The following is a 16,360-nucleotide window of genomic DNA, read 5'->3' on the forward strand; positions in this document are numbered from 1 at the left end:
TGACTGTATCTTTATATACTCCCCATCTTGTTCCCTCTGATCCTCCTCTGCACTCGACCTTACTGTTCCATGCCCCCCACTGCCCCCCACTAGATTCCACTGCCCATCGCAATCAAAGCCAGCCCAAGAGCCCATCTCTTCAAAGCTCTGCTAACTTGCTAAAGAGGGAGCTCACCCTGCCTTCTCCCCATCCTTCCTACCTGATCCCACCACTCCCTCCAGTGGCACTTATTGATGTAATGTTGTATATTCATATAGCACTTGGGCTTTAGGTTAATGTTACCTTTGTAAGTCACCTGTTTTCTTATACTTTTTGTTCCTGGTGTGTGTCCCACTTTCTTACACCCTCATAAACTAGCTCATACCCAGTTCTAATCTCTGTGCTACTGTACCAGCACCCTCCACGGGAATGCCTCCACCAACTGTTAAGGCGTCATTTCTGACTGTAATCGTGATCTCTCATCTTCAAATAAACACAAATACAAGTGCAACGTCCTGTTCAGAAACTCCATCTCAACTGCAAGTTTCATAATTTACAGACGGAATTACGAACCCCGTCCCCTCTGCCTGCATCAAAATGACCCCCTTGTGCAAGACCATATGTTTACTAGAAAAACTCTGGTTTAATTTAGCCAATACTGCATATTGCTGTGTGGAAATCCTGTTCTCTTCCCTTCAATCTCGGTATTAGAACATACAAGAGCAAGATGGCAGCCAGGAAACTTACAGTCTGATTGTGACACCGACCAAGCAAATGAAGACCAATGGCCGTGAGAAATGAACAGGAGATGAAGCATACACTTTTCTCAAATCTTTGAAACATTGAATAGGCTCATGGTGCACCCGGACGTTGCCTCTCAGCCCCTGTGCGGCGCCTGGAAGTCTAGGTTTTACATACATTGAGCGGCAGCACTGATAGCCGCACCGTGCGTCAGCCGGGATCTACATTCGATTGGCGTGTCAAGCCCTTCAAATAATACTTGGGGAGTTGGGGCAGGCTATTTTTGCACTTAGGAGATGTGTAGGAGTGCCGGGGGAGGAGAGGGGGCGGCTTGTGTGAGACTAGTAAGGATGGAGTACAATACCTATGTCTGCCAACATCTGTTTCCACTCGGCAGCCTCTGGGGCGCTGGCGTTCCTCTCCACGAGCTCTCCTACGGCGCGCCTCAGCTCCTCCAGCTTACATGCATTTTGCTTCAGGTCGGATTCAAATGCCTACATTGTAAAAAACAAAAATGGTTTAAAGGGTGAAACTTTACCTCTAAATTCATATATCAATTTCATTTGAAGTACACGATTACCTACACATGTATTTATTTAAAATCTTTGCATATGAAGAATGTTTTGTTACCTGAATGCAAATATTGCAGTAGTAATGCTCCGTTGTATTAGTTTGGGCCATAAGCCCAAACTGTTGCCTTAGAGTGTAGCTAGGGAGAACTGGCATATGAGGAGGTTATGTGTCCACCCACTGACTGCCCATGGCCATGCTAATCCCTATGGCCATTCCCAATCAGTTCCTGCCCTTCCCCGCCCAAAACACCTCCGCGTGGGAACTCTTTCAGCTTGCTTTAATCAAGCCTTAGCATCAAACTCTGCACCTGAAATGCCTGCCAATGTTTTTTCAAAGCAGTCTCTTAAGAATGAATGACTTAATTGGTGATGTAAACGTACTTTGGTGCAATTAAAATGTCTTACCAGGTCTGCCTTCTGCCGCTCGATTTATAAGCACTCTGCGTGCCCTTCACTGAAGTCCTGTTAAAAACTAGCACTGGCAAAGCCAACAGTTTTGGCTTGGGTGTAAGTGTTAGACATTTGTCAGGCACTGCTCTTAGATGCCCAGGCACTCGCACCATTTTGCACCTGCTACCTAATACTTGTACACAAGCCAAAACTGTTGGCTTTGCCAATGCTTGTTTTTAACAGGACTGAGTGAAGGACACGCAGAGTGCTTTTATATCGAGTGACTGAAGGCAGAGCTGATTTCTTATTGGCTAATGGGTCCATGTGAGGAATCTATGTGTAACCTATGGGTCACAAGTTTGATCACAAGTTTGAATCCGCCTGGACCATCTCCCCCTATGATTTATTTTGAGGTTGTTTAAATGAGTCACATAATAATGTGCTATGTAAGAGTAGGCATCGGCATGTAGCGCTCTGACTGAATATATATTTTATACTAGCATATGTTGTGTGCAAAGGTGGTATGAAATGTATTGGAAAATATTCCTGTGCACGGTTGATGACTTGCAACTATTGGGGTTTTCCATTAACTTCCATACAAAACCAATTGCAAACTGTATGGATTTCTACCAAATTATGCAAAGAAAGTGCTGTAAAATGCATCATTTTAACCCAATGTGTCGAACATTTTCTTGGGAATGAGAAACCATGTCAAGCAACCCTTGTTTGGTTTGGGCTTCCTCACTGTGCTCTGTCGATCCCCCCTAATTGGCACAAATGTTTAAGCCTCTTCAGTTCAGAAATTCACCAGCCTCCACTGTACTTCCCCTGTCTGTCACTGTGTATGGTGTGTGTTTTAATGTGCACACAGAGGCAAGGTGCTCCTAATGCTGGTGTCTCGCACCAAATGCCGTCATATTTATGCATATGATACAAAAGTTAGTCTGGTATAAACCTTTCTTCAGTAGAGAAAACTAACTTTGCTGTAGTTGATTTGCCATTGTAGTAATAAATCATATTTGGGTTCCACCACACAAACTCAAGGGGAGATTTCTTGAGTCTCCTGTTTGCGCAGGTGCCGCCGCAGGCCCAATGTAAACAATCATAAGGGGATCTCACCAAATGTTGTGCCCCGGGTCTCACCACATCTTGTGACAGCCCTGAGCATATAATAGGATTTTGGGCTAGGGGCTTGAGGTCTGTACATGCCACAGCATCAGCAAAGCAACCGCAGAGACCTTTGGCTGCCGGTTATCGTCAGCCAACAGTCCCTGTGCAACCCCCCTTGACAGTCAGGGTGCCGCCTGGCTGGCTACTGACAGGGCTTAGCTTACATTAGTTTGCAGCACTTGCTCAGAGTCGCTCGCCCACCTTAAGAAGAACATGCAGTCTCGGTGCTGGGCTGCCGTCAGTGCCATGGACCAAATCTGGTCTGTACCTTATGGTGTCCCCCCTGAAATGGTGTCACCCGGTGCGGTCCGCACCTTGCAGCCCCCCTTGTGACACCATACTGCCACCTTCTACTCAGGAGAGGGTGCCACCTGTGAGGCCCCCACACAAGCGCCTGGCCTGGGGCAGTTTTCCCCTCCTGCGCCCCCCTCGTGACAGCCCTGATCAGAAGACATGGGCAGAGTTCACCAGATGCAGCAGACCATAAACAAGAGGCCGGTGCCAAGCCAAGTTACTCAGGAGGACCCACTGGGCGCCCGGAAGCAAACACAACCGATCTGTTAGTTCAAAGGTGTGTTCCATAGAAATGAAAATGCATATAAGTGCTCCTTGGGGAAGATTTGCTCATATGTTATGGGAGGGAAGGCCGTCACCTTTAAGGTGTTTGCTGCTAAAGGAATTATGTCAGACTGGACATACTGTGGTGGCTGCAGGGTTCGAGTTTCCTTTGCGGACCCCAACATTTGAGCTCTACTTGGGTGAGGAGAGATGTTAAGACTTCTTAGGATGTGTAGGTTTAGTTTAGTTACGTTTATTTATTTGTATTGCGCGCCTGGCCCAGAGGCATCTGGGCGCATTTCTTGCAGGGTAAAGGTTACATATACAACAGATTTCTTACACGTTACGAAATGTTACAGATATTAGCTGGTACAATTGTTACAGCAAAGTGCAGGTTCCCAAAATACAGTGGCCAACAATACAGATCATAGACAAACGAACATTATGAGCGGGATGCCGCTATATCATGCTCAGAGAGCCATTGTTTTGTTTTGCGATTGAAGTCAGGGAAGGAGGGCTCCTCTCTTAGTAGGCTGAGGTGGGTGTTCCAGAGTTTGGCCGCGAGGACAGGGAAGCTGGCCCCTCCTGCTGTTTGTAGCTTAAATCTAGGGATGGACAGCGAGTGAGTAAGAGTAGATCTCAGTGGACGTAGGGCAGTGTGCATAGTAAAGCGTTTGGCCAGGTATTCAGGGGCGAGGTTAGCTTGACACTTGTGGATGATCATTAGTGTTTCATTGAAATTCTGTGGGCAACCGGTAGCCAGTGAAGACTCTGTCTAGTGTCTGAGATATGTAGTTTCCTGGGGAAGTTAAGAGCAGCCCTGATGGCATTGTTCTGGGTAACCTGCAGTGTGTTAATGTTTCTTTGGCTAGTCTCAAGGTAGAGAGCATTACAATAGTCAATCTTTGACAATATAAGTGTTCTAGCCAGGATGATACAATTATTGGTTGTAAGAAAGCGTCCACATGCTGTTATCAGCTTGCATGTGTAAGCTGCTGCAGAAACCACTGCATTAGTTTGTCGGTGAAGTGATAGTGTAGATAGGTTTATCTGGATACAATTGGAAAGCTGTGCCATTTGCATGACACTTGGTGTACGCCAAAGATTCTGAAACATTTACCAAGTGGTAGTGGTGATCTTGCTGTTTTGAACAAAAAAAAGACAGAATTATTCAGGAGGTGGGCAGCCAGAGGTACGAGCGATGACTCCAGGGATGTGAACTCCAGAACATGTGCAGAAGTGAGTGGAACTCTTGATTGGGCTTCTGTAGGAATCATCGTCATAGACGTTACCCGGACTAAGGGCCCATTATAGTAGCTCCACCGATGTATTCAGTAATACTAGCTGGGCTCAGGACTCCTAAAGGAGATGAGGCTAATGGACCAAATGACATAAAAGCTTACAAAATCTTATCATGTCAGGGATGGTGGCCTGGGGTTACGATGTAGGTCATTGAAGCCGTTATCTGGACGAGGACCCTGCCCACATCTTGAGGTTACGAAATCATGATCTCAATATTCAAAGGGCATCCCAGGAACCCTGCTGTTATAGGCCCATTACACTGTTGGATAACCTTGGAATGGTTTATATGAGTTGCTTAGCAACTCCGTTAGAGGAGGGGACTAAGAGAGTTTACCCAATGACCAAGCAGGTTTTGACTCTGGGTTTTCGACACCAATCACTGCCTGACTTTGGCAGTGCTTGGACGGGTATTCTCTATGTGGCCTTTCTGGACTTGCAACTGGCCCTAGACTCGGTGGACAGAAAAATCATATAGAATTAAGTAAATAGTACGGGGTCCCAGATGGATGGAATCAGCCACTTTCATCGCATCCCAAGATGTCCCTGAGGGGATCTAAGGCATCATCACACAATGCAAATGGAAGAAGAGCACCCCGTGAAATCAGCAGAGGGTTTAGTTAGGAACGGGTGGATAGCCGAGAGAAAAACACATCTCCAAGCAGACAAACTTTCTGCAAGACAGCAGGCCAACAAACACACTGGTCCGACCGGCGACAGCTCGAGGAACACAATCCAGGAACACAATTGAAACTAGCTCTTGAAGGACACATGGGAAAACATTATAAAGAGAAGGTTGATTGAAGATTACTGGTGGGCGAAAACCACACGTAGACCAAAAATGCAACACTACCAGGTCTGCCTCCAGTGTCATAAACGTTTGTCAACCAGAACAGCACCTTTGCACAATGCAGAATGGGAAGTAGAGGCAAGGAAAAAGGGTTTCATATGACGTCATCGGTCCGATGGACTATAGGAAGAGCGACCAAAGATGTTCCATAGTCTTAACCAACATGCTGTCAAATGGACAGAAAGAAAATGCATGGGAAACAGCCGAAACACGGCCCTCTCATTCTTCAAAAAAGTGTTCAGCAAAGTGTGTGCTCCATCACAACTGGTGACTGAGAACGGAGTACAGTAAATGAGACACAAGAATATCCGATATAAAAAGGGATCAAACACCCGCAAGACAGTGGGTCAATAGGGGGCATGCACATATTGATCCAATTAACTCATGTAAAGTACTTATATATATATATTGCCAGCCAATAAGGGGGACTGTCCCTGGCGCTCAAACGACTGGTCTGTTCGTCGGTGATAATATAAACATAACAGGTGTGTTTGTAAAGCGCACGTTCAGCCCTGAAGGGGCATCTTGGCGCTAATACCAGATGTTTATTGTTACCCAATTTAATGGTACTCATTTTATCGTCCTCGGAAGAATGAAAGGTTGAGTGGACCTGCCAGGATTAGAACCTTTGACCAGGAGGGCTTTGACCCCTGTGGTGGATGCATTAGTCCATTGAGCCACAGACCCGGCAATGACATCATCACGCTGAACTTCGAAAGAGCCAGAAAGAGTCGTCCAGCAGTGTATGTGTGAAGGAGGTCTTTCGGTCACCTCCGTACAGGGCCCCTTGTCATCATACCAGGTTTGTTACATTCTGTCGCACACAAGTATAGAATAATGATGAGGGTTATAGTTTTATACAGACAACATATATCTTCATTATATTGCAGTACATATTTTTAAAATAAGGAGTCAAGATGTTTTACTGCCATAAGATATGTAAATTATACCCTCTAAGGTATGTGATAACTATATGACTTGAGTTTATAGTATCTCACTATGGATTTCTACCACATATGTAGATTGCATGATGTATGCTTTTGTTAATATTTCCTTTAGGATGTTTCCATGAGGGGCCCTCCCAGTTTCCTGTTGAGGTTTGCCAGGAACAGTATGGATTCTCCATGGAAGAACACTTTCCTGGGGTTTCATGCACCTTAGAATGAGGCCTTCAAGGAGCACAGCAGCTGCAGCATCAAGAAGGGAGTGAAGGCTGTGCAGCCGCTGGAGCAGCTTCCGGCTATGAAGGAAAATAATAATGCTGCGAAGATTAAAGAACGCAAACCACACCTCCAGCCTATGGTGAGAGTCCATCATTGAACAGAGTTCCTGCCTTAATTGTAGTGTCTGTTTGAAATCCCCAAAGCACTACATCACAGTGCTGGAAATGGAAAGCATTTATTGGGGGAACCGTCACTTCTTGGGAGGGGCGTGGCTTTGGGGAGGAGGGCGTGGCTTTGGGGGAGGGCGTGGCTAAGGGGAGTTGCCTGCAGCAGGTTGCACAACACAGTATCTCTATATGGAACCCAATCCTGGCGATTTGCATAAAAGCAAAGCGCATTATGGGAACAACATAATGTCCACAATTTTAAATGTTTAACATGTGTTAAGCAAATAATGGACTCTCTGTTTTGATTGGTCACAATATCCACACTAAAAAAGAGATATCTGTGAAATGGTAGACATATATAGACGATTGAACAGCTGCAAAATGCAAAACTGTACGTGAGGCTTCAGCAGTTTCTGTATGCAGACTCCAGTACTCGTGAAGAATGGGTGGGTGTGCAGTGGGAGCGGCCTGCAACGAGCAGACTCGGCAGGAACGCAGAGTCTCCTGAATGCAGTCTGCTCGATGAGGCATGCGAGAATGTGTCTGGGACCCCCTGGGTGCGGAGGACGGAGCGGGGCTCCAGGAAGACATTGTTTGCCATAGCACCGCTCCGTCTTGTTCAGGCCCATTTCCTGCTGCACTGCTACATCACGATTGTGGTTGTAGAAAACCGGAGCACGCACATTCACACCGCGTGCAACATGATCTGGCTTACATATGTCTGGTTTTATTGAGTACTGGTTCTCACTAATTAGAAGTCTGTGGTGCGCACCTGTTTGCAGCAAGCCCACACTAAGCCTGGGGATCGTTTTGCATGAGCCACGTGCATGGGGAACGGGGGCTGCACTCAGACCTCCATGTGTATAATAAAGCAGGGAGGGCGCCCATACCAAAACAATCAACAGAGTGTTCAAGCAGGAGCTTTCAACTACCGCTCAGCTGAACTGAAACCCTGCGCTGCTTGAGATTCTCGCGTGCATTAGACAGTCGCGCCTCCACGCAGTCCTAATCCAAACTCAACTACACTTGCCATAGACAACCAGGATATAAAACCAGGAACAATATTGCAAGTTATTCACATTTCCAACAAGTCCTCAACTTTACAAATTGAGCGTTTGCTGAGCATTGGTTTAGAAAAGGGCTCCACTCTGAGCGCTCAACTTGTTGGACCATTTCAACGGGACTAATCGTGGTGTTCAGCGTGCCTTGAATGACTGCTTGGCGACTGAACGCTCATTTAAAATGTGTGTGTGTGTGTGTGTTCTCGCCTGCTGGCTTTCCTTGTCTGGCAGTGTGGCCAACATTTGGCCTCGGCTAGCCCATAGCCACAGGGCAATGCCTGAAGCTAGGACTGGCATGAAGAGATACTGGTGTGTGGGCCATTACAAAGACTTGCTCCACTGCGCTGCTGTCAGTTTGAACAACCATCAGTACCCAAACATACGTTCAAATGCAGCTTTTCCACACACTTCCCTGCCGCGCAGCGTCTCCAGGAACTAACTGTTGGGAACACTTGCGAACTGTAAACGTGGCTATTTCTTTTTTGTACCTGGGGCAACTTTTGTTGCACTCCGACGCTGGACAAAATGCACCAAAAGTCAGCTTTTGTGGACCACTGGCGCATTTGTGCTTTTTCTTTCAACATTCAAATCCCTTGTATAATCTTCTACCGAATTGTGTTATTGTCGCGTGTATGCTAAATAATAATTACAAAGCAATCCCACCAAAAATATCATCTCCTCTGTTGTGTGGCTGTGACCTCTCTATGCTAAAATTAGAAAAGTGAATAAATACGTCAATCATTCGACTACACACTTCCCCGCAAAAAGTATTAACTTGCATCGCCATCTAGTGGTTCAATTGGGCACTGGTTTAGAATAATGACGCCATGTTTCCTGTTTTTGATTTGGACACAGGGGTCAACCAAAGTGGCACGCGATGATTTAATCGACATTACTTCATAGTGGTTAGAAGCCGCCATTCATACGCATTTCCAGTCAGGATGCTGGAAGGTTTGCTCACCAGGTCAACCTGTTTCCCTTACCCCGAGCCGCCTTGCTCTGCATATTTTATTTTTGAGCAGGGTGACATTACGCGTTTTCCCCTTATTGGTCCTTCACGCCTGTGAGATGGAAGTGAAAGTCTTATGGGGATTCGTTGTTATTTTCCTGTGGCACACATTTGCAATCCTTTACATTGTTATTATAGGATATGGAAAGCTAGAGAAAGGGAAATAAGACTGTAAACCATACACACGTCTCTAGCCGTAGTTGCTGGGGAAACTGATAAACATCCACCATAACGTGTTTGACAAGTAAAAAACGAACGAACTTAAAAGGGGACTTTAAAGGTTTGAGATTCTTAGACTGTGAGTCGTTTGACTTGTCTTTCCCCCACCAAGCTCGTGAAAAGCAAGGCCGCTTCTGCGTGGCCTGCTGGAGGCGCCATTCCTGATTAGTCCTGCTGTACAGTCATCACCCCCCATGCCTGCCCCCTGAGAATGAGGCGGCTTCCACAACCGCTAGCGGTTCGGCGCGTGCCTTTTAAAATCATGTGTCATGGTTAAAATGATGCATTGCCTTAAATAATGCAAGCGGAGCTTGGGCCAGACGACCCTCCCCACCCCCTCACCACCGTACCTTGTGCTGCTCGACGCGCGCTTTCACAGCTGCGCTGTCAGTCGGCGCGGGCTCCCAGGACGCCAGCGTTGCCTCCATTTGCTGCAACCAGCGCGTCATTGCGCTCAGGTCTTCTTGGGCCCGGGCCGTCTCGGCCAGCCTGCGCTCCAGACCAGACACCTTTTCTCTCAGCAAGGCCCCCAAGCCATCATAGGAGCTGTTGATGTCGGACATGTCCTGCTGAATGGCGGTCAGCTCTGGGGATGCAACACAAAGACAACTGTGAACCCTGGCACACGGTGCCACCGAAGCATTCGAAAAACTATGGCATAACAAGGGTACAATCAGATGTGCACTGTAAACGTTTTACTTTTTGCTCAAGGAGGGGTCGCACATGTAATGGCATGGCCAAAGTGAAAGTCTATGGAGTACAGGGAGATCAGGGGGTCCCCTCAGGGGCATGGCAGTGCTGTTAGTAGCTGTGTGGAAAGTCACTGGACTAGGAACACGAAAGGCTCCGCGAACTGGTTTCCCTCACTCACTATACTTGGGGATCCAGGTAGTGAAAAAGGGGGCAGTGGGAAGGCAGGGCTTGTCTGAAAACTATTTTGGGAGGGAGGAGGGCACTGTATGCCAGGGACCCCACTACTCGATTCCCTTTTTCATTTTGGGCCCTAACTAAGCTCCAATTTAGAGCCCGTTTTTCCCTATCGCCCTTCTGCTCTCTTTTACAACCCCTCCCCTTTTCTTACACCCTTTTACCAATCTCCTATCCCTCGCCTCTCCCCTCCCTACTCACTCCTCTTTCCCCTAAAGTGCTTTCAGTTGGCATTAAGCCAGCATCGTGTTCTATGGAGGAAACCTGCACAAGTCATGTTATTCTACGACGTGTACTCGGCAGCCATTGAGAAGGGAGCAGTGCCAGGGCAGGTCTGAAGCATGGACAGCCTGTGCCATTGCCCAGGGCCCTGCTCACATGGGGGCCACTCAGGCACTAGCTGCCTGTCTCGAGCATACCAAGAAATATTGTTTTAAAGAGGGGCTCTGCTGCTTCGCTCTCTTTTCTGTTGGTCATTCTGAGGCCACCCTGTCACCTCCCAAACCCATCTGACGCTCAAGAAACAACCCGCCCCCTCCCGGCCCCCCAGCATCCAATCTCATTTACAAGTGAAGGCTTGTTTAAGAGGCCATGGTTTTTGACAAAACGTTCCTAACGTTTCCGTGCAGGGGCATTTTTGTACTGGAAGCGCACAAAGAAGCAGTTAGCTGCCCAAATCTATGCCCTCCTGCAGGACCATTAAAATATATTATGTACTATTTTCACCTCATCATATAGGAAGACTGCATTTGTCACTGAAACACACACTGGTAATCTTTTCACACATTACCTTTTGTTATGAGTCTTTACGTCCTGCAACAACATTTTCAAAACCCAAAGGGCAGTTTTTGCTTTCTGCCGAACTGCATCCTGGTATTGATATTCTCCCAATACGGGGAATAATGCCATAATTGCACACTTTTTGCCCAACTTATTTCTATAAGAATGTGTAGATTTGTGTGAGTGCTTTACTAGGGTTGGAGTACTTGGAGTCATTTTTATAAAACAGAGCGTAGTTGAAAGACAAGCATGGGGGTCAGGAGGGCAAATGACAGAAGGCAAGTGAGTCATGAATATTTGCCCAGGATGTGGAAATAGAGATTGCAAACCTGGGGACGGGATAGGTGATTTTCCCAGGTTGTGGCCATGTGTTGATTTTCAGGGCGCAGGTAGAGGATTTTTTCAGACGACAGCTTGGCTGTTTTTGCAGCTGGCGAGCTTGCTCAAGTGTTTATCATTTCACCCAGGTTCTGTTCCCAGTGCAGATGCTAACCCACAAGACCACATAAAAGGGTCATCAAAGCACATGTCTCGTATTGGGATGATGTTCTACAGGGAATATTTCACTATAGATTGTCGGGATTCGTTTTTGGAAAATCTTCTCTATTGGGTTATTAGTTCAGTGTTGACACATTTTTTTTGAAAGGCCAGTACTCTTTTGTATTGTGCACTTTCTCCTAAGGGCAAAGGACAATTGAATTAAGTTTGTATATTTCACTTTAAGATATGTTCACCTACTTTGCATATATCCATCCTTGCCAGATTTTTATTTTCACTACAAGGCAGAAGTTCCCGCACCATGTGAAGCGAAGGAGCCATAACCATCCCCAGGTCGAAAGAGCACATTTTACAGCACAATTTGTAGCAGGAATTGGAAACAAGCCATATGATTTACAGCAAGGTGTCAACAAAAATCTTAGCAAAAGTCTCCTAACCCTTCTTTGCAGAATTCTGCTGTAGGATCCCCCGATTCCTCCTGCTACATCGGCTCCCGCCAAACAGCTTTGGCCCCCGCTTCCCCCCTAAAATCAAGGCTCAGAGGATCCACTGACGAGGCTCCCTTCTCATTTTGAGGAGACAGAAATACAGCCACACCCGGTGATTTTGATGAGCACTGCACTCCACCTGGATTTTTATTTTTTCCTTTTGGTCGCCCCATGCAAATACTTTGGAGAATCTAAGATAAGATTCTGTGATATCATAAAATAATGCAGAGTTCGATCCTTAAGCATGCGCTTTGAAGATATGGCGTGCTATATGCTTTAAAATGCGTAATTTATCACTGCCTTTGTGCACCCACATCCTGTGCTAGATGACAGCTTTAGAACAAAACCTCCTTGTTTGTTTCGAAGCCATGGAGTCTCCGGTCCAGATACTTAGTGAGGAGGTTGATTGGCATCGAGGAGGAGCAGTATTCCTCAATGCTTTGAGGATAGGACCCTCTGCCTTTTGCAGCCCGTATTGACCCCTTAAATGTACAGTCAGACAAAATCCGAGCAACGCATTAAGGTGCATCTGGAGCAGCACCCGTGTGCTCCTCCGGCAATTCTGCAGCGGCATGAACAGAAGGTGCTCCGCCAGAGGTCCCCTTCATGACGTGCTGTCCCCTACCTGAGGTGCCCTTCACAAGGTGTTATGGTTGTGCTCCTCCAGAGGTCCTCTTCACAAGGTGTTTTGGTGGTGCTCCTCCAGAGGTCCCCTTCACAAGGTGCTTTGGTGGTGCTACTCCAGAGGTACTCTTCACGAGGTGTTTTGGTGGTGCTCCTCCAGAGGTCCCCTTCACGAGGTGCTTTGGTGGTGCTCCACCAGAAGTCCCCTTCATGTGGTGCTCCCCCAGAGGTACCCTTCATGAGGTGCTTTGGTGGTGCTCCTCCGGAGGTCCCCTTCACAAGATGTTTTGGTGGTGCTCCTCCAGAGGTCCTCTTCACAAGTTGTTTTGGTGGTGCTCCTCCAGAGGTCCCCTTCACAAGGTGTTTTGGTGGTGCTCCAACAGAGGACCCCTTCACGAGGTGTTTTGGTGGTGCTCCAGCAGAGGTACCCTTCACGAGGTGTTTTGGTGTTGCTCCACCAGAGGTCCCCTTCACAAGGTGTTTTGGTGGTGCTCCTCCAGAGGTCCTCTCCACAAGGTGTTTTGGTGGTGCTCCTCCAGAGGTCCTCTTCACAAGGTGTTTTCGTGGTGCGCCGCCAGAGGTCCTCTTCACAAGGTGTTTTGGTGGTGCTCCACCAGAGGTCCCCTTCATGAGGTGTTTTGGTGGTGCTCCACCAGAGGTCCCCTTCATTAGGTGTTTTGGTGGTGCTCCACCAGAGGTCCCCTTCACGAGTTGTTTTGGTGGTGCTCCACCAGAGGTCCCCTTCACAAGGTGTTTTGGTGGTGCCCCTCCAGAGGTCCCCTTCACAAGGTGTTTAGGTGGTGCTCCACCAGAGGCCCCCTTCATGAGGGGTTTTGGTGGTGCTCCACCAGAGGTCCCCTTCACGAGGTGTTTAGGTGGTGCTCCACCAGAGGTCCCCTTCACAAGGTGTTTTGGTGGTGCTCTACCAGAGGTCCCCTTCACAAGGTGTTTTGGTGGTGCCCCTCCAGAGGTCCCCTTCACAAGGTGTTTAGGTGGTGCTCCACCAGAGGTCCCCTTCACGAGTTGTTTTGGTGGTGCTCCTCCAGAGGTCCTCTTCACAAGGTGTTTTGGTGGTGCTACTCTAGAGGTCCCCTTCACACGGTGCTTTGGTGGTGCTCCACCAGAGGTCCCCTTCATGTGGTGCTCCTCCAGAGGTACCCTTCATGAGGTGCTTTGGTGGTGTTCCTCCAGAGGTATCCTTCATGAGGTGCTTTGGTGGTGCTCCTCCAGAGGTCCCCTTCACAAGGTGTTTTGGTGGTGCCCCTCCAGAGGTCCCCTTCACAAGGCTTTTTGGTGATGCTCCACCAGAGGTCTCCTTCACAAGGTGTTTTGGTGGTGCCCCTCCAGAGGTCCCCTTCACAAGGTGTTTAGGTGGTGCCCCTCCAGAGGTCCCCTTCATGAGGTGTTTTGGTGGTGCTCCTCCAGAGGTCCTCTTCACGAGGTGTTTTGGTGGTGCTACCCCAGAGGTCCCCTTCACACGGTGCTTTGGTGGTGCTCCACCAGAGGTCCCCTTCATGTGGTGCTCCTCCAGAGGTCCCCTTCACGTGGTGCTTTGGTGGTGCTCCACCAGAAGTCCCCTTCATGTGGTGCTCCCCCAGAGGTACCCTTCATGAGGTGCTTTGGTGGTGCTCCTCCAGAGGTCCTCTTCACAAGTTGTTTTGGTGGTGCTCCTCCAGAGGTCCCCTTCACAAGGTGTTTTGGTGGTGCTCCAACAGAGGACCCCTTCACGAGGTGTTTTGGTGGTGCTCCAGCAGAGGTCCCCTTCATGAGGTGTTTTGGTGTTGCTCCACCAGAGGTCCCCTTCACAAGGTGTTTTGGTGGTGCTCCTCCAGAGGTCCTCTCCACAAGGTGTTTTGGTGGTGCTCCTCCAGAGGTCCTCTTCACAAGGTGTTTTCGTGGTGCGCTGCCAGAGGTCCTCTTCACAAGGTGTTTTGGTGGTGCTCCACCAGAGGTCCCCTTCATGAGGTGTTTTGGTGGTGCTCCACCAGAGGTCCCCTTCATTAGGTGTTTTGGTGGTGCTCCACCAGAGGTCCCCTTCATTAGGTGTTTTGGTGGTGCTCCACCAGAGGTCCCCTTCACGAGTTGTTTTGGTGGTGCTCCACCAGAGGTCCCCTTCATGAGCGGTTTTGGTGGTGCTCCACCAGAGGTCCCCTTCATGAGGTGTTTAGGTGGTGCTCCACCAGAGGTCCCCTTCACAAGGTGTTTTGGTGGTGCTCTACCAGAGGTCCCCTTCACAAGGTGTTTTGGTGGTGCCCCTCCAGAGGTCCCCTTCACAAGGTGTTTAGGTGGTGCTCCACCAGAGGTCCCCTTCACGAGTTGTTTTGGTGGTGCTCCTCCAGAGGTCCTCTTCACAAGGTGTTTTGGTGGTGCTCCACCAGAGGTCCCCTTCACACGGTGCTTTGGTGGTGCTCCACCAGAGGTCCCCTTCATGTGGTGCTCCTCCAGAGGTACCCTTCATGAGGTGCTTTGGTGGTGTTCCTCCAGAGGTATCCTTCATGAGGTGCTTTGGTGGTGCTCCTCCAGAGGTCCCCTTCACAAGGTGTTTTGGTGGTGCCCCTCCAGAGGTCCCCTTCACAAGGCTTTTTGGTGGTGCTCCACCAGAGGTCCCCTTCACAAGGTGTTTTGGTGGTGCCCCTCCAGAGGTCCCCTTCACAAGGTGTTTAGGTGGTGCCCCTCCAGAGGTCCCCTTCATGAGGTGTTTTGGTGGTGCTACCCCAGAGGTCCCCTTCACACGGTGCTTTGGTGGTTCTCCACCAGAGGTCCCCTTCATGTGGTGCTCCTCCAGAGGTACCCTTCATGAGGTGCTTTGGTGGTGCTCCTCCAGAGGTCCCCTTCACAAGGTGTTTTGGTGGTGCTCCTCCAGAGGTCCTCTTCACAAGTTGTTTTGGTGGTGCTCCTCCAGAGGTCCCCTTCACACGGTGCTTTGGTGGTTCTCCACCAGAGGTCCCCTTCATGTGGTGCTCCTCCAGAGGTACCCTTCACAAGGTGTTTTGGTGGTGCTCCTCCAGAGGTTCCCTTCACGAGGTGCTTTGGTGGTGCTCCACCAGAGGTCCCCTTCATGAGGTGCTTTGGTTTTGGCTGACCGCAGCAGTGGAGGCAGCTTTTGGTGCCAGGGGGCATATAATAGGGCACAGGCGGGAGGCTGGGGGGGGCACACTGGGCACTAGGGGGGTGGCAGGGGAGATGGCCTCCCCCTGAAACTCTGCCCCCCCAGCCCCGCCATTGCTGACCAGCATAATCTTGCACAACAACAAAGAAAGATTGATACATTTGAATATTAATATACATTTTTCAGAAATGTTATATTTGAGCAGATCTCCGAAGCTTGTGTCTGGGCTGTCCATTCTTGTCCCACTTGGGTCAACATTTATGGAGTCACCTTTCACTGCTTTTCAAAGAGATAGTAAAAGGAAGTCCCGGAAATCACTATTGAAGTGTGTTTCAAACATTTCCTTATATTTAGAATTATAAAGGGCATTTTTCAATACACATATATTGTATTTCCCTTCAGCTATTTCAATGTTAACGCTCCTGAATATTCATGCATTGTTCCCGCCAATGGCATTAGGGGTGCACACGGCAGCCCAATGGCTAGATTTTGTATTTATACGTTATTTGTGAATATTCTTTAACACGCAGGGCAATGGGCTATCTTACATCAAGAGGCATACACAATATTTATGACATGTGAAATATCAACATCACAGGCCCAATTTCACCGAATTGCTCCAAAGACAGTCTCACCCTCTCTCCACCGAAGGCAGGGAAGACCATGAAGTGTGCTCTGTCATCACAACAGTCCCTCGCGCGCACCTCCGCCGGAGTCAGGGCGAAGACTCGAGAGAAGAGTCTTTTGAATGTGTA

General features: G+C 48.5%; 1 protein-coding gene and 1 long non-coding RNA gene across 20 annotated transcripts in view; one reads left to right on the plus strand and one right to left on the minus strand.

Moving 5' to 3' along the window:
- LOC138453384 (uncharacterized) overlaps window positions 1–6,810 on the plus strand; it is a 54,019-nt gene extending 47,209 nt beyond the window's left edge. The window contains exon 3 of the long non-coding RNA XR_011260409.1: window positions 6,620–6,810. This is a non-coding gene — a long non-coding RNA (uncharacterized lncRNA). The remainder of the gene's footprint in view (window positions 1–6,619) is intronic.
- DST (dystonin) overlaps window positions 1–16,360 on the minus strand; it is a 2,190,048-nt gene that overhangs the window by 531,825 nt on the left and 1,641,863 nt on the right. For all 19 annotated transcript variants that reach the window (XM_069606170.1, XM_069606155.1, XM_069606164.1 and 16 more), the window contains 2 exons: window positions 9,530–9,765; window positions 1,086–1,215 (listed from right to left, as the gene is read on the minus strand). In XM_069606170.1, coding sequence (XP_069462271.1) covers window positions 1,086–1,215; window positions 9,530–9,765 — 366 coding nt within the window. The remainder of the gene's footprint in view (window positions 1–1,085; window positions 1,216–9,529; window positions 9,766–16,360) is intronic.

Source organism: Ambystoma mexicanum, chromosome 4p (assembly GCF_040938575.1).
Source record: "Ambystoma mexicanum isolate Mex_15411 chromosome 4p, UKY_AmexF1_1, whole genome shotgun sequence".
Lineage (NCBI taxonomy): Eukaryota > Metazoa > Chordata > Amphibia > Caudata > Ambystomatidae > Ambystoma > Ambystoma mexicanum.